The sequence below is a fragment of the Zychaea mexicana genome, assembly GCF_025766255.1.
Source record: "Zychaea mexicana strain RSA 1403 chromosome Unknown BDB00scaffold_52, whole genome shotgun sequence".
Classification (NCBI taxonomy): Eukaryota; Fungi; Mucoromycota; class Mucoromycetes; order Mucorales; family Lichtheimiaceae; genus Zychaea; species Zychaea mexicana.
Genome location: NW_026516715.1, coordinates 87782 through 113612, shown reverse-complemented (window position 1 = coordinate 113612; position 25831 = coordinate 87782). Strand labels below are relative to the sequence as shown.

Genomic DNA, 25831 nt, shown 5'->3' with positions numbered 1-25831 from the left:
GTAAACAAAAGATTGATTTTCTTTTCTACTTAAATTGGTAATACTGGAGTGTTGAAAAATATCTCACCGCTATTTTTTATGATGATCTGCTTATAGCAAAACAAATCTGTAATTTGATCACAACGCACAGAATTCATTTGACTCAGCGTTTAATTGAACGAATTCCAGCAGCAATCTTTACTGAGGTGCTTCAATATTTCAAGTAAGAAATTACACATAATTTCTTTTTAATCTGTTACGATGATTATATAGATACAACACATAGATAAACACACAGTTATAACTAAGACGGTGTTACTGTTTTCAACTTTTTTAGCCAACACACTGCACGATTCGAACAAGCATATGCCGGCGTGAATATCGCACGCATAGTACAGCGACCGTCCATATCTGGCCCTGCAATGCTAGTGAATTCGCTATCCTTTTATATCTGGCTGTCACTTGAAGCCCAGCCTTTCCATTTCTGTCCCAAGTGGACTCCACTACCACTTGCCAGTCACCGCATTGGATTCATGCCGGTCGACCTTGAAACTATGTATTACATCGTACGCGAAGTGGACGAGCGAGATCCTGCACAAGTGCCAGATAATATTGTGGTAATGATATGCGTTTTTTACTCTCCTTGTGTTTCCAGTTATTAAAAGATGTTATTTGTTTATTTACTGGCTTGTTTCCATCGATGCATAAATCTAGAGACCAAATAACGTCCCAGGTTGTGGGCGTTGCTTGTCATATCATGTTTTCAGACAGCAAGATTCTGAGCTGCTTGAAGGCTTCTGGGAGTCGCTATATAATATCGGTCACGTAGAGCCGCGACGTTGCCAATACGAAGTCGAAGGTAGATTCCGTATACATTTTGAATAGTCACAAAGTGGTATCTTTTGATAGTTATATCTAAACTCATCTATCTCATATACATTTATAAATATGATGTGCCCAGGTCAAGGTGTTGTGCCCCCAGAAGACCGCGAGCTCAAACTCTTCAATAACACATTCGAAACGGATGGTGTCGCCATTGTGTTCCATTTTCGCAGGCCTGTGACAACGCGGCGTGGAGGTTGGTAGTACCCTCATAGCATGCAATATTAAAAGTATGTATTTAGTCATGACGACATCTCATAAATCTATTGTTAGAGTATATGCCTTCTAGCTCCAACCAAATTAAACGCTTTCCTCGTGAAATTGACGTCACACAGTGGAGAAGAGGAATGTATCATCTTTCCAAAGAGCCAGATGGTCTTGATGCAGAGCGGCTTCACAATTTTCGAACAGTGTTCATAGACCCAGGTATATATCTAATCATTCTCAAAATATGTAACGTTATCTAAGTAGATATTTTGTATATTACTTTAGGCATCCGGTCTCTGGTCACTGCTGTAGACACTCTTGAGCCGCTCGAAACACCTGAAGCGAGAGCGGAGCACGTGTATCAGCTTAATAACAGAACATACCAGTGAGTACTGCGTGCAGTAAATTTACTTTTAGCGAGTATGAGCGTGCGTCCGCGCTTTCTATATCTGATGCCAACATACTTTATTTTGTACATAACCCTCTTTTAGGTTTCAGTCCATGTTCAAGTGGGCGCTCCAAAAGGAAAACAAAAATCGAGCACGCTATGCTCATGTCGAGCGACAGGCTCATCCGGATCAAGTATCCCGGAGATACAGGGGGTGTATGATACGTTGAGAGGACATCCGGCTTCAGCGCCTACCTCGGAAGGTTTCCGAAACTACATCAGAGTGTTGAGTGGCGTGCACAGACAGTAAGTTACTCAGCTATGTCGATATATACTGGAACACCGCGATCATCATTTTGGCATGAGTATTCACTCTAGTTTTTTTTTTTTGAAAAAAAATAGCGTCCATGAACAATTTAACAAACATTTCTTTCACCGGGAAACGTTACTCACTCTTTTTTCTGCGCGCAAAAGCGCATTGGAGAATCTTGCCAACAGATTGATATGGTTGGATCACCGTGACGATGTAAGTATCTTTCTGTGTATGAGTACTTCTTTGATAAGTCGCAAAAGCTAATATTGTTGCTTCAAGGTACCTCTCCCTTTCTTCAATAAGGCCTCTAAACGCGAACGCAAAGCTCACCGCCGCCGGTTTCGCCGACCGCGCCGCGCACATGCAGGATTCAGAGTGGAAGACAATTGTATTATAGCATATGGTGATGGAAGGTTTAAGCCCTCCTTCAAAGGATTTGAACCTATTCCTGTTGAGGTAAGTGCATACTGTCTTAAACCATGAATAATTTCGATCACCGACATGAAAAAAAAGGAATCCTATCAGTGCTGTCTGAAATGAAGTTATCGATATTCTGCGACGTAGAACATGTTTATAAAGGTACTCTTAACACATTGTACGTTTTTGTTTTTTGAGAAAAGCATTTCTCATCGCTCTGATAGCCTTTGAAGTTTTGTCGGGATATGAAAAATTACTAAGTAGGTGGAGGATTTCGACAGTTGTTTGGGCAAGGAGAAGAATTTTTTTTGGCAGTGTGTAACCATAGATGTTCCAAGGTTACACACAAATAGCTGGCTTATCCAGTAATATGAGTGCGTTACTGCTCTTCTTACTCACCCATTTTCCCAATAATACACCTGTGGTGAACCACATTAATACACTGCTTAAGATATCAACAATAAGATATGCAGTTAAACATTATACCACACAAGAAAACCTCTCACTCAGACGATTTACCTTACGTGAGCAGGACAATGAACCTATCAACAGGTACCTCGGCCATTACAGCAGCCAGCTAATGCCGGTTTCAAAGATGTGCCCGATTAACATAGCGACTTCAAGAGAAGTTCTAATACATCCTTGATCCATCCTCTATCACATAGTTTATCCACTAAATGGATAAATTAATATCGCCGTCTTAATAGCTTGAATATAAAAAAGCTTTGAATAAAACATCATCTCAAAGATACTTGATCTTGTTCCTTATTATTTAAGCTCTATCATTACAACGCCTAACAATGGCTATTTCCAACAAACAAAAACGCGCCTTAGAACAGCTTCAAAGCTCAAAAAACGGACGATTTCAAAAAGTTGCAAGACTAGAAGAATCGCCAATTGTTGAGAACCAGACTTCATCTGATGTGACTGAACAAGAATCAAACGTCTTTGAGATTCTCACTGCGTTCGAAGAAGCAACAGAAACCACAACGACAACGACGACAGCCACCACAACAAGCCAAAAGTTTCCTATTATCTGGTACAATAAAGCAGATGCGAAGTCCCGTGGCAAATATTGGGGACACGGCAGAACCACCAAATACTACTAGCTAGAGAAAGCATCAGAAAAGAAGAAAGGGAATTATGAAATCACTTCCTTCTTTCATAAGGATGATGAAGTAGAGGTTGTGTTGGAGGACTTTGTGCCAGTGCTGACTGTCGAAGAAGCATTTTTGAAACTTACCCCAATTATCCAACCTGAAATGAACTCAAAAAAGGACAAGGAGCGAAACATGAGCGACTATGAGCTACGATTGAAAGGTATTGCGGTGCAGGGAAACGAAGTGCGAAAAAGGAGTGTGATTACTCGTTTACAGCTCTTGAAAAAAGGCTCGAGGATTGCTTGGATCAGGTATCTCCACCTGATGAACCACCTGCAGAAATTCGCCATTACTACAACCGTTGCTGGCGCTATATTCATGCATATAATGAAATAAAAACTGGAAGCGAAGCTCTTAAGCTAGTTGAAAAGTTTACGACACGCAGATATCGCTCTCATAGATAAAGCAGAACAGAAGATTAAATCTAGACGTTGCTATCAATATACAAAGAAATGTCTACTATTGGATTGGCTGACAATGCCTACACATGTAGCGGCTATTCTATTATCCAGCGGCACTTTAAAAAATCTCAATTTTCGACAATTCATGGTTTAAGACAGTATGCACCATAAATCAGAAAATTCATCTGGCAGACGTGGTGGAACGTTAATTAGTGACGAATGAAGCGAGTGTCCTTGCTATGAATTGACGCCTATACTATAAATTACTTTGTAGACGTTCCGGGCGGTTCTATCAAGACGTGTAATGGTCATGCTCATCGATGAGTATCGAACCAGTGTTGTGTGCAGTGCTTGCGATGCGAACACGCGTCAATTTCGAGACCGTCCAGGAAGTGTTCAAGTGTGCCGCGAGCACACAAAGCGGAGAATTCGTCGGATCCGCGAACGTGCTGAAGACGATGGACACAGGAACAATGCCCGACGGCAGCTCTGGTGTGTGGATGACGACGGCCATAACCTTTGGCCAACATCGACTTGCAACGACCGTCAAAACGCTGGTACGTAATATAGGCTTTGTTACTTTCTATCGTGTATACAAAAAGTTTGTGAAACAGTGAGAGAGCTTCAATAGCTAATATTAATGGTTGTAATAATATACCAAAACTTATTTCCAGCTGGTTCCCAATTATCCGTGTACCCATTGAAGTTCTGCGATCATTGTCCTGCAACTACTGTAGTGGCTAGTATTTGATTGTTTTATTACATCAGTGCCTTGATAATGCATCATACGACTTGCGCATAAGCTTACATTATCTATACATATAGTTGTGGACCGTGATAATAATGCTGCCCGAAACATTGGTCGTATCTTCATTCAATACATCCAAACTGGTAATTTGAGATCGCGACCACCGTCGATGCGTCGTCCCGCCGGAGAAAATGTGTTAGACGATGCCCACGACGACGAGTTTGAAGAGGAGGAGGAAAACGAAGAAGAAGGAGAAGAAGAGCAGGCCTTGGCGCCTGTCATGGAGTGAGTGGAGGGCCACTCCAACGAGATACAAATTGGGGGGAGGTAAGTATCTTATTCCATACTCGTTTCTTTACTTTTGTAACAGCTGTCCAACTTTTGTTTCTTTTCATGCATACTCTTCAATGCACTTCTTTCCTTCTTTCTGTTGCATTTATTCTCCGCTTCTTATTTCTAATTTTTCTTGATGAATACAAGACCCCCAAAGGTGATGGAAAAATCCAATTAAAGACGGTGACTAATTTCTAGTCTACACATGTTATTCTATATCATATCTTATATCGCCCAGCAAGGTTTTAAGATGAATTATATATCAGCCAGATGAGTAAGTTGTTATGCTGCAAAGAAGCAATCAACGGCTCACGTTAAACGCAACACTTGTTTGATGATGGCTCAATATCTGGCTAACAGGAGATCTGACCTTGGCCCCGCCAGGGCTTCACGCAGTCGGCGCTGCTACCCCACTTCCCCCATCACTCCAATGCTCCCACGCCTTTTGCGATAGCGAGCTCCTTGAATAGCATACCTACAAATTCGAGAAACTGTAACTATTCAACGCCAATTCTTTTTGATAATAATAACCCGCTTGTACGGAATCAAAGACATAGTAGGCTATTATACTTTAAAAGAATCACAACCCGGAATACTAACAAATATTCTTATTAAATAAACGCCGTGCTTTAGTTCTATGTAAAGGAGAATAATAACAGCAACGTACAACTAACTGTCAAATGCTATATTAATGATATAATATTCATTCACATTGATAGTCAGAAGATTGTTAATAATGAAAACACACTTGTACAGCATACCCTCGTGCTTTCTATATCAAATATTGCAGGCGTGAATCTGGTTTACATCATGTATGTAACTAGCGATTATAATTGTGATAGACGAACGAAGAAGAATCATGTAATATCCAATCTTAGCGGCTCGTGGTCTAATAGCACAACCATAGCCACCGGCGATCATTCAAAATGACAACCATCGATATTTTTAGCCAGAGAAGTTATTTCTTTTGTATGATGCAACCTTTGCCATTTGAGCTTCAACGTATCATAAAAGTGGAAATCTTTCACTACTGTACCTGGACAACAAAAACTAATTATAGTGTCGGAGACAGAGTGGATTACTCGGTGTGATCATGGCGGCGAAGGCAACAGGAGGATTGGGGAATAAAGTTGTTCCGCACGCATTGTGTGTCCTTATAATATGTGATATAAAGCACATCCAGTAGTCAGCCACCTCTGTCGCTTACTATAAATAATCATTGATATCACCCCTGATAGTTTTTGAAGAAAGTTCTTGACTGGTTTACCCATCAGAATCAATTTTCTTATAGAGACGCCAGAAATATGCGAGCCCAGATCTACAGCATTTAGTGCGATTAGACCACTATGCTATTACGAAAAAAGAAAACCATGAACAAACCGGGTACTCAGCAAAACAAAATGATGCACTATCTATTATTAATATGCTATTTGTCGGCAATCGAGGCACTGAAGCAGCGAAAACTACTGATGGAATGGAGCAAAGCGGAGGCGCACTACTGCTGTTAGTCTTAATTTCATTCTAACCTCAGAGTTTAGTAGGTTAACAGGCTCCACTAGTGTAATGCGTTCAGCTCTCTAACATGCGGAAAAGCAGTAGTAGAATATCGCACCAATATCCTTGCACACAAGGTAATGCTATGTTATTAATGATTTCTCGTAATGTAGTAGTGGTATGTAGTTACAGCAAAGGTGTTGGTGCACTATGCTGCTACGTGTCGACAAAGAAAAATCATATCCATCATTTATCATTGGTAGACTCATCCATGAAGTTTTTGCATGCGCTCGGAAAAAAGAACCATCTGGTGTGCTGAGTATAGCTATTTTTACCGAATAAGTATAGTAGCATTGTAGGGATTTTGGTCTCAGCGAATGAGCGATGAGAGACGCATCATTCATTACTATCCATCGCTCATAGTCATATAGTCACAATCTGCAGAAGGGTAAGGGACAGAGTATAATGGAAGAATCATATAGCTCCTCTGTTAAGGAAAAACAAGACAATCGTTTTGTTAGCTACACATTGTTTTGTTATGTTTCTTCACACTTATTATAATACCATCGCTGTCCTCAAAGACATGATTTCATAAAGAAAAACTCAGATATTTTCTTTGTTTTAAAAGAAATGGTGAATATATACGTTACAGAACCAGCTATTTCATTATTCTACGTTTTCAAACTTCTTCATAGTACGCATCATACATTAGAGCCCTTCTCTAACGAGCTAGAACGCAAATACAAAGTGTTCCATCATCTACAGGTAAAAGCGAGGGAAATACCATTACAAGCTAGTACAGAAGCATTTAATGCCGAAAAATTGTTGGTGCATCTTGTCATTTATATTTGTTAAACAGAAAAGAGAAAGAAAAAGAAATTATGAGTAATTCAAACTTTCGTCAGTTAAGCCTTTTAAATTCATCGTAGAAGCATCTTTTCATCATTACTGTTAACATTTTCATGCTTTACTGTTGATCCAATTATACCAATAAGGCCAATCTTTGTGTGATGTGCAAAGGGGACATTTATGATGTGCTATTAGTAGAGCGTAGAACATTAAATAAAGGAGCACTTGGAAAGCGAGACGATTAGCCAAGGCGCGCAAATCAACACTGTGCCGACCAACCCCCACTCCCCAATAGTCAAAGGAGGGGGTTGAGTCTGTCTTTTTTTAAACATTCAGCTAAATATGTGTGGTTGTGTATTTTTGGGTCTGGAATCCCTGCTGCTGCTGCTATATTACCAGCAACTATCCCTAAATTTGCTCATTTGTATTTTTATATATTTTCACCAAAGTTGTTGATTGTCCGCGACAATATATCGTAGTGAAGATGTAGCTTTTGCTTTGAGATAGAGAAGACTTATCCGTTAGTTTATAATATACACGCGCAGTGCGACAAAGGGACCCGAGATGTTTCTAATGTAGTTAATATGTTTTCTATCCAAAGAGGGTAAGTCAAAAGCCCCCCATAACAATTAGTTATTCACGGCGTTCACTCCTTGAGGAACAGCAACCCTCTCTTCACACACACACGCACTACGAGCAGCGTTGCACACAGGCACTAATACTCGGGTTTTGAAATAAATCACCGTAAAAGGATGTTTTCCAACGGGGTACACACTCTGCTCGTCGATCTTTTTTCGCCTGAGAAGTCTGTGATAAGAAAGTAAGTTCATTAGCTGTTGCGTGAATGTAAAGGAGAGCATGAGGTGTGTCTATTGTGTGTTCCTATACGAGCACTATCACATATAGCACTCTTTTCTTCTTCTCGGAGTCAGGACAATAACGAGAGAACCCAAAATCTGTCATTCGCCACGTTGGTTCATAGAAACTCATATCTTTTAGACTGAGAAAAACCAGCTCCACTTGAACTTGTGTTTTTTGTTCTCCAGTAGCATAATCTTCCCTCTTTATTGGGTTTCCCTTCCCTTCTCTAACCCTCTTTCTTTCTTTCTCTTTCTCTTTCTTTTCTTCTTCTCTTTGTCTACGCAAGCTCACACTAGCTTACTCGCTCTCGCTCTCACTCCTTAACTATCTCACCCTTTCCACTCCTTACTTTCTTTTTCTTCTAAAATCTGTATTTCTTATATCCAGCCATGAAACATCAATTCTTGAAGCTTTTACTTCTGATCTTTGTGCTCTGTTTCTCGAACGTTGTCCGTGCCGATGAAATCGAACGTCGCGGTGTCGCCCAAGTTAGATCGTTCAGTGAATCCACCTTGAGTCTCACTAAGCGTGGTGGCCGTGGTACCTGGTTAGTGTTCCGTTCGTCTTTCTCTCTATAAAGCTTTGTTCTATGAAGGTTCAGCAATCTACTGGAATATTGCTTTTATTAGTAAAGCAGTAAGATTTACTAATCATCTACTTGTTACTGTGTTATATGTCTGATACTCGATCATTGCTGTACTAACAGGTACACCGGTGAAGATCTGAACAATGCTGCTTGCTACGACCGAAACGGCTTGAAGGCTTATCATGCTACTAACTACGATATGATTGGTGCTATGGTAATTAACAGCGATGGCTGAAGCGAATCCACTCAAACTAAAAGTGTAAGGTGTGCATTGAATTTGCAATACTGATATATATCAAACAAAACGATAGGCCATGGACGGCTTTGAAGACTGCTACAAGTGCATGAAGATCACCAACAACAAAGACAAGAAACTTTCCGTCATTGTTAAAATTGTCGACAAGTGCGCTGGATGTGCAGTTGGTGCGTTTTCTTACTTTATGCGAATATATATATATATATATATATATATATTTATATGCTCACTTCATTCATGCTCTAACACCGTATCATCATCTTCGACATCATGATTACGGAACTCGTATAGGTAAAGCAATCGATCTTACTCCCGCCGCGTTCAAGGAAGTGGCCCAGGGCGGTGACCTTAACCTTGGTGTCCTTGATATTAGCTGGAAGCCACTCAAGGAGTGTCCCAAGTCTAAGCTCATGCCCATCAAACCTAACTAATAGCAGTAATTTTAATAAAGTTATGCTATCTCTTCCTATTTCTTGCTCTTCATCCTTTTGCTTTCCATCTTAGAACTGTTTCCTCCTCTTTGCTCCTCAACCATCCGCTTGTCAAATTACCCTTCGTAGCCCAGTGAATCAATATAATCGAATACACTATATTACATTACTATTCATGATGTAACTCTTTTTAACAAAGACCTTTCTCAAACATGACAAGTGTACCGGATTTTTGTTTTTTTTGACTTGCATATTAAAAAGAACAGATATTCCTTTTGTTTTTAATATGATGTTATTTGTTTTGTGGTCGTAAAGGTTGCGTGTTGAGTGAGTGTTTGTAGGGCACTACTTAATCTATTGCTTGTCCTCGGACTCTGCAGCCTTCAAGAACTCCTTGATGAAAGCTTCCTCATCGACAGAACCGGCCTTGATCGGGGGAGTGGCGGGCTGAGGGGCCTGGGGCTTCAGGGCAAAGTAGGTACCGAGACCAGCGTAGGCGCCAAGGAAGCCCATGGAGAGCTATAATAGTTTCAAATGGACAAGTGAAAGTAAACATGCACATGAACATGAAGAAAAATTCATTTTATGATTAATTAAAAAGCAATTAGAACGTGACCATTCCAGCATAAAGCAGTCAAAAAGTTATGTGTATGCGTGTATGTAACTTACAATGTGGTTGGGAACGGCCTTGCCAGCAATAACGTAGTGTCCACCCATTTCGTTAAATGTGTATTAGTTGGTTAAGAAAAAATGTTTGGCGAGGGCCGAAAGTTAGAAGGGTGTCACTGGAGAAAAGACAGCGCGACGTCATCAGCGCGTTTCGAATTTCAATTTCTTTTCACCTTTGGCTCCCAGTTCGACATCACCACAAATGCACGTTGGTATCTTTTCAACGAACATCATATGCATGTACCTTTACATAAGAATACAAACAACTAGGTGTCATATGTATCTGCTTTATACGAGTCAACGATAACGCGTTATATATTGATGAATCTATTTTAATAAGAGGAAAAGGAAACCTCCAGTGGTTGAGACTTAAGACCATTTCATATCCGATCATTGACAAGGGTGCTATTAGCTTATTGAGTCAATATCACACTTTAGCTTTGTTCCGCCTTTTCAACTGCAATGTAATTATTAGAAATATATTCATACTACGTCAAATTGAGGAAGTTGTGAGATAAACCGTTGCATAAAGCTACACACAACGGTCGTAGCCACGGCAACAATTGGTCCTTATCATAGCAACCTCCGCTGTCATGGTAAAAGATATCTCAGACATCTTTCCAAGTGTGCTCGTAACGTATCATTGATGACAAACGAAATGGTATATAGTATCAATGTAATAAGAACAATGTGCATAAAGGAACTCTTGCTTTTTTTTTTCATCCGTGGCGCAACACGGCGTTCGGGGGATCTGCAAGGAGAACGCATCCAAAAAGATGACCAAGGGTCGGTTACCTTGCATCTACCAAAAAATATCTGATAAACTTGATTATAACGAGCTCCTGTCTTTCTTTGGTCGGACCAGTGCGATTCATACTAACGGAGGTTCGATGTCCTTTCCAATGTGTTGTCCACGACAGGAAGAAGCACTTTTAGGCGGATCAATGATATGGTATTAACAGTATCTCGTAGAACGTGGATGACAAGGTAGTACGGTCGAGAACTGCGTTAATGATGTGTATATATCAATAGCAATATCACCAATTACAAGTTAAAGAAGAAAGAGTGATGTTTAGCCACGTTTGCTTCCTTGAGCACATGTTCAAAAAAAAAGGCCGCACAATTGATCTGCCGACAAAGAACGCGTATCAAAAAGGTTTTGAATTAATAACATATATGACTACTATCAGCGTGCGAAAGCAAAGTAGCCTTATATACAGACAAAGCTACTATGGTAGACCTGTGTGAAAAAATAACTCTCGGTACGGAAGAACACGGTAAAGATTGCCCCAGCACCCACACCGGACGCTCCGATGCCCAAGCGTAAAAAAGCTTGGCTGTGTTTGAAATTATCACCACCAGAAAAAAACATTTTCGTGTGCACTGGGGAAGCCGGGCAAAGGGCAGGCGTATATTTGAGCATGTTGGGAATTAGCTGTGACCGGCAAAAAAAAAAAGACAAGAGGGTGATGTCGGGATCATCAGCGACGGAAAGATTGGGGGGCCGTTAAAAAAACACCAGTGGTTTCCCGTTGTTTTTCCAGCTTTTCTTGTCCTTTTACTTTCCAAAATGTCCTCTGCTCGCCGCCAACTCTTGAGAGCCTCTGCAGGCATTCGCTCAACTGCTCGCTTGACCACTACCAGAGCCACTCCTCTTTTGGCTCATCAAGCCCGTAACAATGCACGCGCGTTCACATCGTCGAGGTAAATTTCACCACAATTCCATACCCATGTGGCATTGCTGCTACCTCCTTGCGCCCTTTCTGGTTTTCGCTCCTTTTCTTTGCTCATTCTTTTCCTTTCTCTCAACTCTTTTAGCAACGCCAAGTTTGTTGCCCTGCGTTCCCTCTTGAATCCTGCTGCTCCTTCCAATGTCAAGTTCTATAGCTCCAAGTGTAAGTTGTAGTGCGGGGGTTTTGTGAAAGGTTCGCGTGTTTCTTATGTGCTGTATGTCAGCAAATCAATCGAGCCAAACGTCTTTCTTATGTATTTCCGATATATGTAGCGTTCCCCGATCACAACGTGATTGCTATGCCTGCCTTGTCGCCTACGTAAGTTGCTTTATATATACATCAGATGAAGGCAAAAAGACGCTTGTCACTGACTTGGAGAGGACGGGTTGATTGTAACTTAGTATGACACAGGGTGGTATTGGCGCGTGGCAAAAGAAAGTTGGCGACGAAATCGTCCCCGGTGATGTTTTGGTCGAAATCGAGACCGATAAGGCTCAGATGGACTTTGAGTGCCAGGAAGAAGGCTTCCTCGCCAAGATCTTGGTCGATACTGGCGCAAAGGATTTTCCCGTTGGCAAGGTAACGCTTTTGGCTTAGATGACAACAAAGGTATATCAACAAGAAACTGATCGATGGCTGTATTCTGTCTCTTTCTCTTTCTCTTTATAGCCCATTGCTGTCCTTGTTGAGGACGAGAGCGATGTTGCCGCCTTTGCAGAGTTCACAATGGAAGATGCCGGTGCTGGCGCTGCTGCCACTCCTGCTCCCGCTGCTGGTGAAGACAAGCAGGCACCAGCCGCCGAAGAAAAGCCCGCTTCGACTGAGGCTGCCTCTGCCAGCAAGCCTGCTTCTTCATCCGCCTCCTCTGATGGTGGTGAGTGTGATGGTTCTTTCATTTTTGGGGTAATGGCGGGGTGTGCGTGTGATGAACAAAAGGGCGGGCGGGTTAGGCCTGTATAGTTTTTCTTGTCTTGTATTAAAAAAATACTCACACAAAAATTTTACCGTCTATTTTTGTTCTTCGGTCGGGTCAGACCGTGTCAAGGCAAGTCCTTATGCCAGAGTAAGTAACGACCCGTCATCGACAACCATTTTTATTGTTGCTTATTAGTACACGCATGCCAAAACCAGACAACAAAAAACTCAGTATCGCTCCATGTATTTTTCAATAGAAAACTGCAAACGAACGTAACATTGACATTTCCCAAATCCAGGGTTCCGGTCCTGGTGGTAGAATCTTAAAGGACGATGTTGACAGCTTCAAGGGTAAGATTTAGAGGATAAGAAAAGGAAATGTATCCATACAAGCAAGAATACTAAATAGATCGATTTGCATACTAGCTCCCGCTGCCGCTGCCGCTCCCGCTGCCGCCGCTGCACCTGCTCAGCCTGCTGCCTACGCTCCTCAGTCTGCTACTGGCGATGCCTTCACTGACATCCCTACCACCAACATGAGACGTGTTATTGCCACTCGCTTGAGCGAATCCAAGCAGATGGTTCCTCATTACTATGTCACTGTTGATGTCAACATGGACAAGGTCAGCAAATTGCGTGAGGTTCTCAACAAGGCTGCTGAGGGCAAGTACAAGTTGTCCGTCAACGACTTCATCATCAAGGCATCTGCCCTCAGTTTGAAGAAGGTTCCCGAGGTTAACTCTGCCTGGCAGGGTGATTTCATCAGACAGTAAGTACATGTACTAACTTACAATTAGTTAGTTACACATCTCTTAAAAGACGCATCTGCTGGATTGCGTTGAAGTGAAGGAAAGAAAGAAAGAAAGAAAACAGGATTGATCATCGACCCTTTTTTTTTGCTAGGTACAACACTGCTGATATCTCTGTTGCCGTTGCCACACCTAACGGTTTGATTACCCCCATCGTCACTGGTGCTGAGAAGCGTGGTCTTTCCGAAATCTCTAGCAGCGTCAAGGACATGGCTACCCGTGCCCGTAACGGCAAGTTGGCTCCCCACGAATACCAGGGTGGCTCGTTCAGCATCTCCAACCTTGGCATGTTTGGTGTCAAGCACTTCACTGCCATTATCAACCCACCCCAGTCCTGCATTTTGGCCATTGGCGGTACCAGCCAGAAGCTTGTGCCCGATGAGACCAAGGAGAACGGCTTTGCTGTTCGCAGCACCATGGAGGTCACCCTCTCCAGCGACCACCGTGTTGTTGATGGTGCTGTTGCTGCTACTTGGTTGCAGTCTTTCAAGGAATACATGGAGAACCCGCTCAAGATGATGCTGTAAATAATTTCAATATCGCTACGCCCACTGTTTTCTTCGTTTCGTTTCTCCTTATTTCATTACTTCCTTCCAACAATAACCCAACCAATCAACCAACACCATCACTAGTACTATCACACTCAAACACCACACAAACACGCCCACAACCCTTTTAAAAAGCATATATCTTAGAATGAAAGAGAGAGACAATCGCTCTATTACCGTGCATCTGCCTGTTTAATTAAAAATAGCGGTGAAACTATATAAGAAACTTGCTACGATGTAGCAGTCTTTTATTTCCCTTTTTCCTTTTTCTTGGTGTATACATCTAGAGACATATAGTAATCTGCCGTTTGATTGCTGATAAACAACTGCATACACAGAGAGGATAGCTATACGTGATAGGATGTGATGAACACGTTTCTCGGTCAAGTTGTAATCTTCTCAAGCAATTCCTTTGCGGTGCTCTCTATATTGATCGCATCTTGAAAGATTACATGTTTGATATTAGTGTATATAGCAATATCTTCAACGGGATAGACGTATTTACGTTGTCTAACCACTTATCAACGACAGAGAATTTTGATAGGATGTAATCACGTCAAAAACAAATCACACTGCGTTGTCTGCATCATTTGATATGCTGAAATCCAAAATTTAACTTTTTGCTTTCGCGCCAAACGCCTCTTTCCTTTTTTTTTTTTTCTGTTTGTGAATCCAACACACAGTACGCGCCAAAGAAAAAAAACCATGGATCCACTCGCCGATCTCAGACGAAACACGTACAAGGCGCGTAGCCACTTCAAACCAGAAGAGGTGCGACGTCGTCGTGAAACTGCTCAAGTAGAGATTCGCAAGCAAAAGAAGGAGGAAAATCTCGCCAAAAGACGAAACTTTAACGTGGAGAACCTCCCTGCCGATTCTGATGATGAAGACAGCGCTTACCCTGTCGATGCTCAGGTGAATAAAGACATACAATCAATCTTTTAGGGCTGCTAAGTGGATTCGACGAAGGAATCTAATAGGAAATAAATCTAATATAGCTCATGGCCATGTTGCCGGACATGGTCCAAGGACTGTACGCCGCTGAAAGCGAAACACAACTCACTGCAACAGCACACTTTAGAAAGTTGCTATCGAAAGAAAAGAATCCGCCGATTGAAGAAGTCATTGCTTGCGGCGTAGTGCCACGATTTGTCGAATTCTTGCAATCTCAAAACACAACTCTGCAAGTACGTATGTCAAAACAGAAAAGAAGGTTAAAGTAATATGACTGACGGTTCAACATGTATCTCTGTATGTTCGTGCCTTCTTGTATTATGACGATAGTTTGAAGCGGCTTGGGCGCTGACAAACATCGCTTCTGGATCATCACAACAGACGCAGGTGGTATTGCAAGCTGGTGCTGTGCCTTTCTTTATTCAGCTGTTAAGCAGTCCGGTGATGGATGTCAAAGAACAGGTAAGAACAAGAAGCATGACTAGAAGGAAGGAGCCGGAGAAAGGGGGTTGTTCGTCTAGACAGGAAATGTGCTAATCACTAATTATGGCGATATTATATATGAAAATGTAGGCTGTCTGGGCGCTGGGTAATATCGCTGGTGATAGTCCTCGTTGTCGTGATTTCGTTCTCCAAACGGGCGCATTGCCACCTCTGTTGGCTATCTTTGAAGACACCACCAAGATTTCCATGCTGCGCAACGCAACCTGGACACTTTCTAACTTTTGCCGTGGCAAGAATCCTCAGCCCGACTGGCGACTGGTATGAAATTGAAAGGGATACATAAGGGATACAGGGAGGATGGGGGGGGTTGTTCTCGCGAAGAAAAAAAAGAGACTTATTAAAGAAAATGCAAGAATAGGTTGCACCTGCACTTCAAGTGTTGTCCAAGCTTGTTCTTTCTAGCGACGAAGAAGTCCTGATTGACACATGCTGGGCCATTTCATATCTGTCGGATGGACCTAACGAGCGTATTCAGGCAGTGGTAGAATCCGGTGTGTGTGGCCGTCTTATCGAGCTTCTTGGCCATCCAGCAACGAGCGTGCAGACGCCTGCACTCCGCTCTGTTGGCAACATTGTTACTGGCGACGACACGCAGACGCAGGTGATTATCAACTGCGGGGCGATCAACGCGCTTCTCCACTTGCTCATGAGCCCTAAAGAGGCGATCCGCAAGGAAACATGCTGGACGCTGTCGAACATTACGGCCGGCAACACATCACAGATCCAGGCGGTGATTGACGGCGGGCTTATGCGGCCGCTAATCCAGATCCTGGTGCATGGCGACTTTAAGACCAAGAAAGAGGCATGCTGGGCAATCTGCAATGCCACGTCAGGCGGTCTCAACAAGCCTGAGCAAATACACTATCTTGTAACGGAGGGATGCATCAAGCCGCTGTGTGATATCCTGACGGCGATGGACAACAAGATCACGATGGTTGCACTGGACGGTCTGGAGAATATTCTGCAAGTGGGCGAGATCGAGCGGACGAACACGGTAGACAACCATAACCCATATGCACTTTTAATCGAAGAATGCGGCGGGGTAGACTATATCCATGAGCTCCAGCAACACGACAACCAGGAGATCTACAAGAAGGCATACAACATCATTGACAAATTCTTTAGCGAGGAGGCCGACGAAGCAGCAGAGGCAATGGGCGGCGAGATGCAAGGCGACCAGTTTGCGTTCCAGGCGCAAGTGCAGGCACCTCAGGGTGGTTTTAATTTCGGAGGAGGAGCTCAGTAATAAAATAAAAAAGTCATTTATTTCTTCCAAACTACGCGATTCTACGCACGATCGAGTGACAGTTAGTTAGTTAGCGAGAAAGACAGACAGTCAGAGAGAGAGAGAGAGAAGAAAGAGAGCGAGAGGGAGAGGGAGAGGGAGGAGGCAGGGCCAAATGAGAGGCAGAAAGAGTGATTTATTTAGTTTACAAATATGATTGCAGCAGCCTTTGTGAAACGGTGATTGCCAACGAGCGCACACACCCACAGCCCAAATAATTTTTTTTTTCTTTTTCCTTCCTGAAATGCGGCTCTTTGCTCTTTTTTAAACCCCAATAAAAAAATACGCACACACATACACCCACTATGTCGCTATTGCTGACAAGGACGTGCGAGTATGCCATATTGGTCGCCGTCCAGCAAGGTGAGTACACAACCATGGAAACCCACCCCTCTCTACCCTCTCTTCCTCTGCCTACACCAACTGACGACGGCCAGCTACAACAAGAACAAGAACAACAACAACAACCCCTTCTTCCTTTTCGTTTAACGCGCCTGAAGCTGAAACAACCTTCTTGTTCTCTCTCTCTCTCTCTGTGTCCATATCTGTTTCTCATATAGGTCGCCACTTTTCCCACAGCGCAGACCATGATATCTGTATCCAAAGCAAGCTGGAGCTGCGTCTTCCTGCAGCTGTCGACGATCTCATTCCGCCCACAACAATAATCAGCACTCCTCTCACTCCCATCTCACGCAGTGGCACTGTCGCATTCGACACAACATTGGCCTATCTAATCTCCAGCAAACTTTTACACCGGCTACGCACCCACAATGCCGAAATCACCCTCACTGCCAACAGCGTTGCAGCCGATGCCTCACAGCAGCGGATAGGAATGCTTTCATTGAGCGTTTCTGAGGCAAAAGTGGTAATCCACCACGGTGGACACATGGACAAAGTCAACCGCTTTGTGGCGGACAGGGGCGACTGGCGGCCGCTGCTGCCAGAGAATCGTAAAGAGCAGCTCAAGGCCGGTCTGTTTATCGTGTCGATGCCCGACAAAAAAACACAGTCTGCGTCGTCCTCGTTCTCTTCTGCCTCATACAACAATATGGAGCTCAAGTCCCTGATGGATCTTTCAGGCACGAGCAGCAGCAACAATACCCCACTCTTATTTTCCGATAGCGTCACAACCACCACCGCCACAACTACAGTTCTATCCTCACCCTCCTCGCACTCATTCTTGAAAAACACAAAACAGCAGCAGCAGCAGCAACAGCAGCAACAGCAGCAACAGCAGCAGCAGAAACAACCCACCTCCGCACTACAACGACACAAACAGATCCAACAGCGACAACAAAAGCTCAAAAAATCAGATGGAGCAGCATCGTCGGCAGCGGGACTGGCAGCGATATCGTCAGGAGCAGAAGCAGGAACGACAGTAAACGAAGGACGGTCTGTCAGCTGGATTAAGCCACGGGATCGAGAGCAGCAGCAAGCAAAGCAGGACCTCCACAACAGTCTGCGACGGGCGAAATCACATACCGATTTCAAAGTCGACTTGAACATTGACCAGCTTGCCGCAGAGTTCCGTCGCATTCAGCTCCCTAACAACACAACCGCTGCCAAGCAACAGCGTCGTTTACGGCAGCAGACGTCCAGCACAGCCATGTCGACAATGTCAACAGCAGCGACAGCAACAACAACAACATCATCAACAGCAACACCCTCTGTTGTGTCACATCCAAGCACAACTGACAGCGTACCACGATACCACCAGATAGGCTCAGGCACGACCGCTTTTACGTTCTACTTTAGCATTGTGCATGCCGACAACCTCAAGCATCTCATGCCCAAGCCCGCGTCCGGTCGTCGTGGGGTGGCGCGCAAACCCATCTTTGCATATACCTTCCTGTCTCAGCGTATCAGCTGTCCTGCATCATCCATCACAAAGCAACCCAGCTCGTCTTGGCCGACGTGTTTCTATCTCCGAGGCCATCTTGTTGATATCCAAAACTGGCTAAACGACCAGAGCTTCATGGAGGTCTCGCTGCAGCTCAACGACGAAGAGAACGACCATCTGCTATTCACCAAGGAGACGGTGGGTCTTGCACACATCCCACTCAACAATTTGGCGTTTTACCGGAGCAGAGACGTGTGTTATGACCCTAGAAGGCGGTCCTCGTCCACATCGTCCATGGTGGATCCCAATTTGATCGAGCGGACGTTCCCGGTCTATGATCTGAAGCGGCGCTGGCGGAAGAAGGATGACGGCAGGCTGGGCGAAGAAATTGGCAAGGTTACTGTTCGACTGGGGTTGGTGAGCGGATGGTGGAAAGATGAGGGTGACGAGGATAATGAAGCGACAGCTGCGGCGGCAACGACGGCAACAGCAACGACGGCAACGGCGACGGCAAGAACAAAACAATCGACGAAGGCAGCAGCAGCAGCAACCGCAGCATCTGCGTCATTTCTGAAAACCACACGCACCTCAAAACCGCGCGGAACTTCGCCAGACTCGCCATCCGCTATCGGCACTATGAAGCGGCAGAACAGTTATCACAGCGAGCTAGCGGACTGGTTGAAAAAAAAGAGGCTCAGGAGTTCGGTTAAATAACATTCCCTTTTATTATTCTTTTGTGCCCTTCTATTTTGGAAAAAAAAAAAGAAACAAAAGAAAGAGAAATTACACCAGTATCATCTACAACTACTATTACAGCAACTCCCAGTACTACGACAGCAACCATAAACAGCTAGCCAGCATTCAATTTGTCATCTTTCAATAATAGTTATTATATTCATTCCCCGACCCACATCATTCGTTGTATATCTGCATCCAAATGTTTTATATAAAAACTTGTCAAGTAGTGATATATAGTACTATATGTACGAATCAGGTGTAATAAAGAAGAGAAAAAGGAGGTGGAAAGAGGGAAGTTGGCGCTATAAAGAAGCTTCTGCGCGGTGTACAAGATCATTCAGTGAAGGGGCTAGTTGACTTAATGCGTAAACGTCGCGTTGTGATGTTACTCGAGAACGGAGCTGGTTAAGACGATTCAGAGCGGCATCAAATTCAGCAAGTGGTGCACTAGAGGATGGTTGGGGTGGTGGTAATGAGATGGGCGGTAAGCGTTCGCAGTCAGCAGCTGCTTGTAACAGTGAATCGATTCCTCGATGTTGTTGCTGGTGGTGATGGTGGACGTGATTATGATTCTGATGATGCTGATGATGTTGCTGGTGCTGTTGATGATGAAAGTCGCTACTGCTGCTGCTGCTGCTATGTGACAACGGTGGGGATGAAGATGATGTGGAGGTTATTGGCGGTAAATAAGGAGGATGTTCGTTGTGTGTTGTGTTATTGTTGTTGCTATTATGGTTGTTATAGATCCGATCCATCTGGGGTAACGGCAGCCGTGGTCTTGGCGCGACAATGTTTGGAGGAGATGTAGGAGATGATATGGACGATGCTGATGGCGGAGACACGGATGGCGCTGTTGTCGGTGGAGGTAAACGCTTTGGTAAAATGTAATCTTCGATAGCAGGGACTTCTTCCTTCTTTTGTGTTGGTGCTTTGAGTCCTTTGATACGCTTGCCTGGATTTCGTTCAGGTTGATGGTTTTTTTGTTGCTGATGATGATGATGATGATGATGATGATATGGAAGTTGATCCTGTTGTGAATCGTTTTCGTTCTTGCTGCTTTCGCCTCCAGAAACTTCTTCCTCCTCTCCAGTCTCTGCGACCACCACTCGTTTTCGTCGCTTGATTACTGTTCGCTTCATGCTCACCGGCCGATGCATGTTATGTAATTTGTAGTACAGTCCGCAGGCATTGCAAATGGTATTACCAGCTTCGTCTCGTCGCCACAATGGCGTATTGCGGGTACGACAATTCACACAAATAAGTGTTTGGCGATTCACTTGATGTTGATTAAATGCCGGGCAACCTGCGCATGATTCAGATCCACCACTACCGTTACAGTGGCCGCCACCGGGACACGTTCCGACCTCTGGGCCACCTCCACAGTCATTTTGCTGTGTTTGATCGTCTTTTCGCGCACTGTTGCGCTTTAATGTTGGCGGTCGAAACTGATTACGAGCCTTATAGTACAACCCACAAGCATTGCAGATAGTGTCGCCGTTGGGTGCTCGACGCCATAAGGGTGTCTTAGTCGTACCACAATTAGAGCATGAAGTAGCTGATACTGCGTACACTTCTTTTCGTTTGGTCGAGTGCGTTGCCGTTGGTGATGGTGGGTTGTGATTAGTAGCACTATCTTCCGGGTTGAACAATGACGATTGAAAAGAAGGTGTAGACGGCGGAGCTGTATGTGTTGCTGTCGAGAAGGGGAGAGTGTTTGCTGAGACAGTCGTGGTGACCGTACTACTCGTAGTACTGAGTGCGTCCATTGAACATAAAAATATAAGAAAGTAATAAGGAAAGAAAGAAAATCAATCAGTAGAGGTAGGTTGAGAAAGATGGTGTGTGTGTGCCAGAGAGTATGGCACGCTTGTGTAACCTCGTCCAGTCACACTTGACTGGACTTCAAAATTACGGGGACAAGCGGCCTTACTGAAATCCCATGGAACTCGAGAATGCTTAGATCACCGGAGCACACTCCTTATCAGATCCGGGCTCTTTCTGGTTCCAACAGGTGGTTTTAGCTGCCTTTTTTTGTTCTTTTCCAACAAAAGAAGACCCAGATTCATGCATCTTGTTCCTTCACAATTCTAAAGAAAGCATCATAGCGGGAAATAAGCGCCGAATTTTTGTGCTAGCTTTGGAGTTTTTAATTTTTGTCGGACCGTCTTTTGAACGGAAAATGTCACACACACCTCTCTTTTTCTTCGAAATCGCCTATGGCTAGCTGCTGGCGCGGCGTGTTTGCCGAGCCACGTTAAGAACAAAGAATTACAGCTGCACTTATCAATTACGGAGTAATAGAACACCTAGGGGATCTCAGGGAACGAAACGATCTTAATTTGCTCTATCGACGAATATCTTATCCTGATCTGCATGTGCAAGTAAATACATATGAAAGAAGCACGGTTGCATACGCACACAACAATAACTATATTCAATGTGGCTAGCTGCTTTTCCTCCTCCTCACTTCATCGATTCAGAAACTCCATTGTTGGCAGCATATCGTGCGCAGAGTCACTACAATTGATTGGAAGGTCTTGGCACACAGTGTTTTGTGCTCTAGTCGTGACCGGATGTCTACCCATCTATGTTTAGCACAGCAGCTCGTTATTTCATTGTCCATGTTTTCGCTCTCCTGCTGTCACTAAGACATAATCTAGACGTATCATTACTCTGCTCCTATCTACGAAACATCAAATCAAGAACAATGGATGAGCTTGTCTAAACTATAATCGCGAACAACGGTAATACAAATGACCACGTATGGGCATCATCTTTCGAAAATCAACTGTCAGACAATATAATTTTCTACTATTCACACCGCCTAAGCATCCCCCCGCATACATTCCAAAACAGGACAATTTGATAACATATTGATTGGAGGGGTCCGTGTTTCCGATATATGACACAAACTTTTTATCAGCAGATCTAAACTCTTCTTTTTTTACATTCGGAATCCCGCGGTTCTATGTGTGTTGCCTCGTCTCCAGTTTTCAGGTCGTACTTTTTTCTCTTTCCCGTTCGCCCAAGGTAATACGATCGCTTATTGATCAACCGCTAAGAGCACCGACTCCGGGAGATATGAATTTATGCTTTTGTTTAAATACTCCATTTATCATTCTTTACAACTCTACATATTTTCTCATGGGAGATACTCACGCATACTTGATTACAGGCATATACACAAATAGTTGATTGTCCTCACCAATAACATAAGTTTGTGCTAAGGAATGAGTAAGAGCATAGTAGAACCACCAGTCAGGTATCATACGACTTCCCAAATGAGACTGAGAGCAAGCTTCGGACAAGGTGCCAGCATAATAAGCTTTACCATAAAGAGTTGATTTCATCGACGACATGTGTGCAAAGTATTAGCAACTGCAGATTATCCGATCTGATAAATAGTTGCAATTATCCGTTTTCTGTAGTCGTTGTTAGATAAGCGTTCGTTGTCATAGGTGTCATTGTTGGAGTTATACAATATTTGTGTCATGGTTTGTAAGGATGTACAAAACCATAAAGACTCAATTCATGTGAGCAAAAAACGTAATTGAAAGAGAAAGATGGGATAAAGGAACAAGGGAACTCTGCTGCAAGATACACTGTGCGCATCGTTAACTCGATTATTAGGTGCAGTATTTTAAAAGATGACCCACAATGCTATACCATTACATACACTGTCCACGCAGACACAGATCTTACGAACACTAAATAAAATTTATTTGACATGTGGAAGCCTTTACAAGCTAGTTGAGTAGTGGTTCATGATAATGATCATGGTTGTAGTAGATCGTGAAGATAATACAGCTGCTAATTGCGGGGTAAGTACAAACTTGCACGGATAATGTTCCATCAAGAAAAGAACCAATGCTGTTGACAACAAATGACCTTTCTTTATCATACCCGTCTTTGTGCATGTATAGTCAGAGTCAGAACCATGCGCTACCGTATACAGGTCTATTATGTGGGAAGATCTGATAATGAACCACACATGTGGGCTTTGGTAATTAACATCATCTGACCAATAGCGCGTAATAACGACGGTTGCTTCTGTTCTCTCTTCAAATAGCATTTTATGCTGTACTGTTCATATGGCGTGAAAGTGTTCAGTAGTAAACACAGCAAAAAAGAAATAGCACCTCTCATACCCTATCCTTTATCACTCATTGACCTTGGTCCGATTGGCAAGTCACCGTTCGTTGAATAACTTAATATGCATAATGTGATAGTAACCGAATCTATTACTAGCGACCACTAAAAACGTTCACTCAGTTGCGCAATTACTACCTGGCAACTCCTAAATCCGGCGTACATATGTAGTACTTCACACTGCTCATTATTGCTGCTCATAACGCTTCAAACCTGCAAGGTGAGTTATCCCGCTTTTTCCTACGCCCGTGGAAATTATTAAAAGATATTTGTAATGGTTGTCAGACGTCATTCCAATAGACCGTCCGACTCTCTGATTATAATAAGTAGTTTTGCCTTTGCCCATTTCAATAGTGTTATCCAAGCAAAAAACATGGTCAGGATAAGAACAAGCATGCCAATCTCCAAGGCGACGTGTCCATGGAATAGATTTTGGGCTAGTGGCTTGAAGATAAACAAGAAGCAGGTATAGACGTACATAAAAACTTTCCTGAGCTTGAATCATTGGAAATACATGAATCTTATATCTTTGGAAGGGTGCCATGTAGAAAAAAAGAGAGGGTGAACCTCATAATAGATTTTATTGCATACATATGATAAGCAGGCAACTTTGATTCTGGAGAATTGCAATTATGGAACATGGGCTATGTAACATACAAGGGCCATTTATTACTCATCTCATAAACAATGCATACACTGCTTAGCAGCCTAGTCGCATACAGTACAAGCTATCAGGAGAAGCTACGGCATACATATAAGTTACATTTTCTGATACAGATACTACTATCTAACGAGAGCTATACACATCACAACCGTTAGTTGCATAGCAAAAGCGAGACTGACACAATGTACATATACTATGTATATCGCAGGGCTATGCTGTTATAATGATACAAATATATCATTTAGGCACACATCATGTATTAAAATATGTGTAATCTCATCACACATCCCAACTTACTCTTTTTTACCGTCTCTCCTGCCCTTAATTATTATGTAAGCATCTCAGTGGTCTTGGGTGAATCCCTCTCTATCTATTTGATGGAGCATGTGACATAATGCGTAGTTGAAAGGTTATGAAAGCCACGTTACACTAATACCTTTATTCCGCAGGTACGTATGTATATCTTGATCTGGTATGATGGGAATTCGGCGCGCTCATGTAATCTATTAGTGAACAACCTCTCTACGTAGCAGATGCTCTTGTTTGCATGTCACTTTTGAGATTTTGATGTACGATTTGATTGAACGCATAAAATTTATTGCACAAAGTAATTCGAATAATAAATGTTTCTATACACTAGTAGATATACATACCACTGCTAGGAAATATTATGTCCTCATCTCCAGTCCTACAAATGTTAGTCAGTTCTTATCTGCGGTAATGATAGCCCCTTGTTCTTTTTTTTTCTTTTTTATAAACTTTTTAAAATCTTTCAGTTTCGGTTTTCTTCCATATCTTCATTTTGTGAGGCGTGACATGTTTTAAGTTGCTTTGGCGCACTGGGTTGGTGCATTATGGTAGGATTCATGCACCGCTCGTTCCTGAGATGATATTGCCTTCGATCCGATTACATTTGTTTCTTGCGTTGTAATAGTGACTCTTAATGATTGTGAGTTCGAAATTTGATTTAGCTTTCGTTTAGACTAAATATATAGATGTGTTTTAATATTGGCTATTGATGATCTCGTCGTAAAGATTAAACACGGCATCATCTTTGCTTCTACTTACCGTTGGTTTCTTTGATGATTACATTGGTATTCAGTTTGATATCGAATGTTGTTTTTTTCTTTTACTTTTGAATGTAACGCTTTTTTAAATTCTTGATTGGATGTTCGTCTTGTATTACTTGCGCAATTGCGTCATTTTTGTAAGATGAATTGTGTTGCAGTAGTGTCGATGCCGATTTATAATGTAATGTTGATATACATCTCGTCGTAACCTTGCTTCAAAGTACTGCTACTGTAGGCTTTTGATGTAGTACTGAAGCGTCTCGCACCATAGATAGTGTTTCTTTGTTTTGGCAATGGTATGGTTCGTTGCATGGATTCCGCCTCAGTTTCCGATCTTGTGCCATTTGTTGCTTGTATTTTTTTCTTTTTTTTTTTTGCTTTTTTCTTTTTCTTTTCTTTTTTCTTTTTTTTTATCTGTCATGTTTGTGGGAGCTATCATTACCTAGACATTAACTTACCAGTCATTTGTCGGAGGAGACTTGTACGGGACTTCCGGGAAGCAGGGCTTCGTTGTAAGAAAGTTTTCGTAGATAGTTTACTACACTGTAATTAAGTGAAATTTTACTTAGTTATGATTCGAATGTAACAATTACATTTCTTTAGACTGCTTCTTACCATAATACAGATACTACGATCTGTTTGCTACGC

The 25831-nt window shown here is 42.8% G+C and overlaps 7 protein-coding genes across 7 annotated transcripts; 4 read left to right on the top strand and 3 right to left on the bottom strand.

Annotated features, from left to right (window-relative positions):
* The first annotated feature begins 411 nt into the window (after positions 1-411).
* On the top strand, positions 412-1433 carry BDB00DRAFT_939944 (uncharacterized protein). The gene is made up of 4 exons (XM_053129333.1): positions 412-596; positions 694-838; positions 941-1057; positions 1135-1433. The coding sequence occupies exons 1-4, from the start codon at positions 513-515 to the stop codon at positions 1326-1328; spliced, it is 540 nt and encodes a 179-aa protein (XP_052978234.1). The 5' UTR covers positions 412-512; the 3' UTR covers positions 1329-1433.
* Positions 1434-4061: 2628 nt separating this feature from the next.
* Positions 4062-4822, bottom strand: BDB00DRAFT_830519 (uncharacterized protein; the record flags this gene model as incomplete). Its single annotated transcript, XM_053124039.1, has 3 exons — positions 4637-4822; positions 4567-4615; positions 4062-4378 (listed from the first exon to the last, which is right to left on the bottom strand). Exons 1-3 carry the CDS (start codon positions 4775-4777, stop codon positions 4062-4064), a joined length of 507 nt encoding a protein of 168 aa, XP_052978233.1. The 5' UTR covers positions 4778-4822.
* A 3500-nt stretch (positions 4823-8322) lies between these two features.
* BDB00DRAFT_464028 (uncharacterized protein) lies at positions 8323-9482 on the top strand. The gene is made up of 4 exons (XM_053117476.1): positions 8323-8579; positions 8739-8832; positions 8930-9041; positions 9166-9482. The coding sequence occupies exons 1-4, from the start codon at positions 8422-8424 to the stop codon at positions 9303-9305; spliced, it is 504 nt and encodes a 167-aa protein (XP_052978232.1). The 5' UTR covers positions 8323-8421; the 3' UTR covers positions 9306-9482.
* A 58-nt stretch (positions 9483-9540) lies between these two features.
* Positions 9541-10097, bottom strand: BDB00DRAFT_830510 (uncharacterized protein). The gene has a single exon (XM_053124038.1). It carries the CDS (start codon positions 9816-9818, stop codon positions 9660-9662), a length of 159 nt encoding a protein of 52 aa, XP_052978231.1. The 5' UTR covers positions 9819-10097; the 3' UTR covers positions 9541-9659.
* Positions 10098-11422: 1325 nt separating this feature from the next.
* BDB00DRAFT_830505 (pyruvate dehydrogenase complex dihydrolipoamide acetyltransferase) lies at positions 11423-14191 on the top strand. The gene is made up of 9 exons (XM_053124037.1): positions 11423-11678; positions 11793-11869; positions 11980-12025; positions 12109-12286; positions 12377-12581; positions 12742-12770; positions 12880-12973; positions 13049-13391; positions 13526-14191. The coding sequence occupies exons 1-9, from the start codon at positions 11545-11547 to the stop codon at positions 13956-13958; spliced, it is 1539 nt and encodes a 512-aa protein (XP_052978230.1). The 5' UTR covers positions 11423-11544; the 3' UTR covers positions 13959-14191.
* A 310-nt stretch (positions 14192-14501) lies between these two features.
* Positions 14502-16825, top strand: BDB00DRAFT_939941 (armadillo-type protein). Its single transcript, XM_053129332.1, has 5 exons — positions 14502-14894; positions 14978-15166; positions 15264-15395; positions 15507-15695; positions 15796-16825. The coding sequence occupies exons 1-5, from the start codon at positions 14685-14687 to the stop codon at positions 16681-16683; spliced, it is 1608 nt and encodes a 535-aa protein (XP_052978229.1). The 5' UTR covers positions 14502-14684; the 3' UTR covers positions 16684-16825.
* A 3581-nt stretch (positions 16826-20406) lies between these two features.
* BDB00DRAFT_723982 (uncharacterized protein) lies at positions 20407-20865 on the bottom strand (the record flags this gene model as incomplete). Its single annotated transcript, XM_053118222.1, has 2 exons — positions 20407-20576; positions 20628-20865. Coding segments are annotated over 2 exons (408 nt in total), but the record flags the coding sequence as incomplete, so codon positions are not given.
* Positions 20866-25831: the final 4966 nt, after the last annotated feature.

What these genes read in the sequence shown, in the direction of transcription:
- BDB00DRAFT_939941 (XM_053129332.1), top strand. Translation starts at nt 14,685, where the DNA reads ATGGATCCACTCGCCGATCTCAGACGAAACACGTACAAGGCGCGTAGC. An exon ending in CTTACCCTGTCGATGCTCAG is followed by an intron (nt 14,895 to 14,977) that starts GTGAATAAAGAC and finishes AATCTAATATAG; the next exon opens with CTCATGGCCATGTTGCCGGA. An exon ending in CTCAAAACACAACTCTGCAA is followed by an intron (nt 15,167 to 15,263) that starts GTACGTATGTCA and finishes TTATGACGATAG; the next exon opens with TTTGAAGCGGCTTGGGCGCT.
- BDB00DRAFT_464028 (XM_053117476.1), top strand. Translation starts at nt 8,422, where the DNA reads ATGAAACATCAATTCTTGAAGCTTTTACTTCTGATCTTTGTGCTCTGT. An exon ending in CGTGGTGGCCGTGGTACCTG is followed by an intron (nt 8,580 to 8,738) that starts GTTAGTGTTCCG and finishes CTGTACTAACAG; the next exon opens with GTACACCGGTGAAGATCTGA. An exon ending in GTGCGCTGGATGTGCAGTTG is followed by an intron (nt 9,042 to 9,165) that starts GTGCGTTTTCTT and finishes GAACTCGTATAG; the next exon opens with GTAAAGCAATCGATCTTACT.
- BDB00DRAFT_830510 (XM_053124038.1), bottom strand. Translation starts at nt 9,818, where the DNA reads ATGGGCTTCCTTGGCGCCTACGCTGGTCTCGGTACCTACTTTGCCCTG.
- BDB00DRAFT_830505 (XM_053124037.1), top strand. Translation starts at nt 11,545, where the DNA reads ATGTCCTCTGCTCGCCGCCAACTCTTGAGAGCCTCTGCAGGCATTCGC. An exon ending in ATGCCTGCCTTGTCGCCTAC is followed by an intron (nt 12,026 to 12,108) that starts GTAAGTTGCTTT and finishes ATTGTAACTTAG; the next exon opens with TATGACACAGGGTGGTATTG. An exon ending in CGATGTTGACAGCTTCAAGG is followed by an intron (nt 12,974 to 13,048) that starts GTAAGATTTAGA and finishes TTTGCATACTAG; the next exon opens with CTCCCGCTGCCGCTGCCGCT.
- BDB00DRAFT_939944 (XM_053129333.1), top strand. Translation starts at nt 513, where the DNA reads ATGCCGGTCGACCTTGAAACTATGTATTACATCGTACGCGAAGTGGAC. An exon ending in AAGTGCCAGATAATATTGTG is followed by an intron (nt 597 to 693) that starts GTAATGATATGC and finishes GCATAAATCTAG; the next exon opens with AGACCAAATAACGTCCCAGG. An exon ending in TTGCCAATACGAAGTCGAAG is followed by an intron (nt 839 to 940) that starts GTAGATTCCGTA and finishes TGATGTGCCCAG; the next exon opens with GTCAAGGTGTTGTGCCCCCA.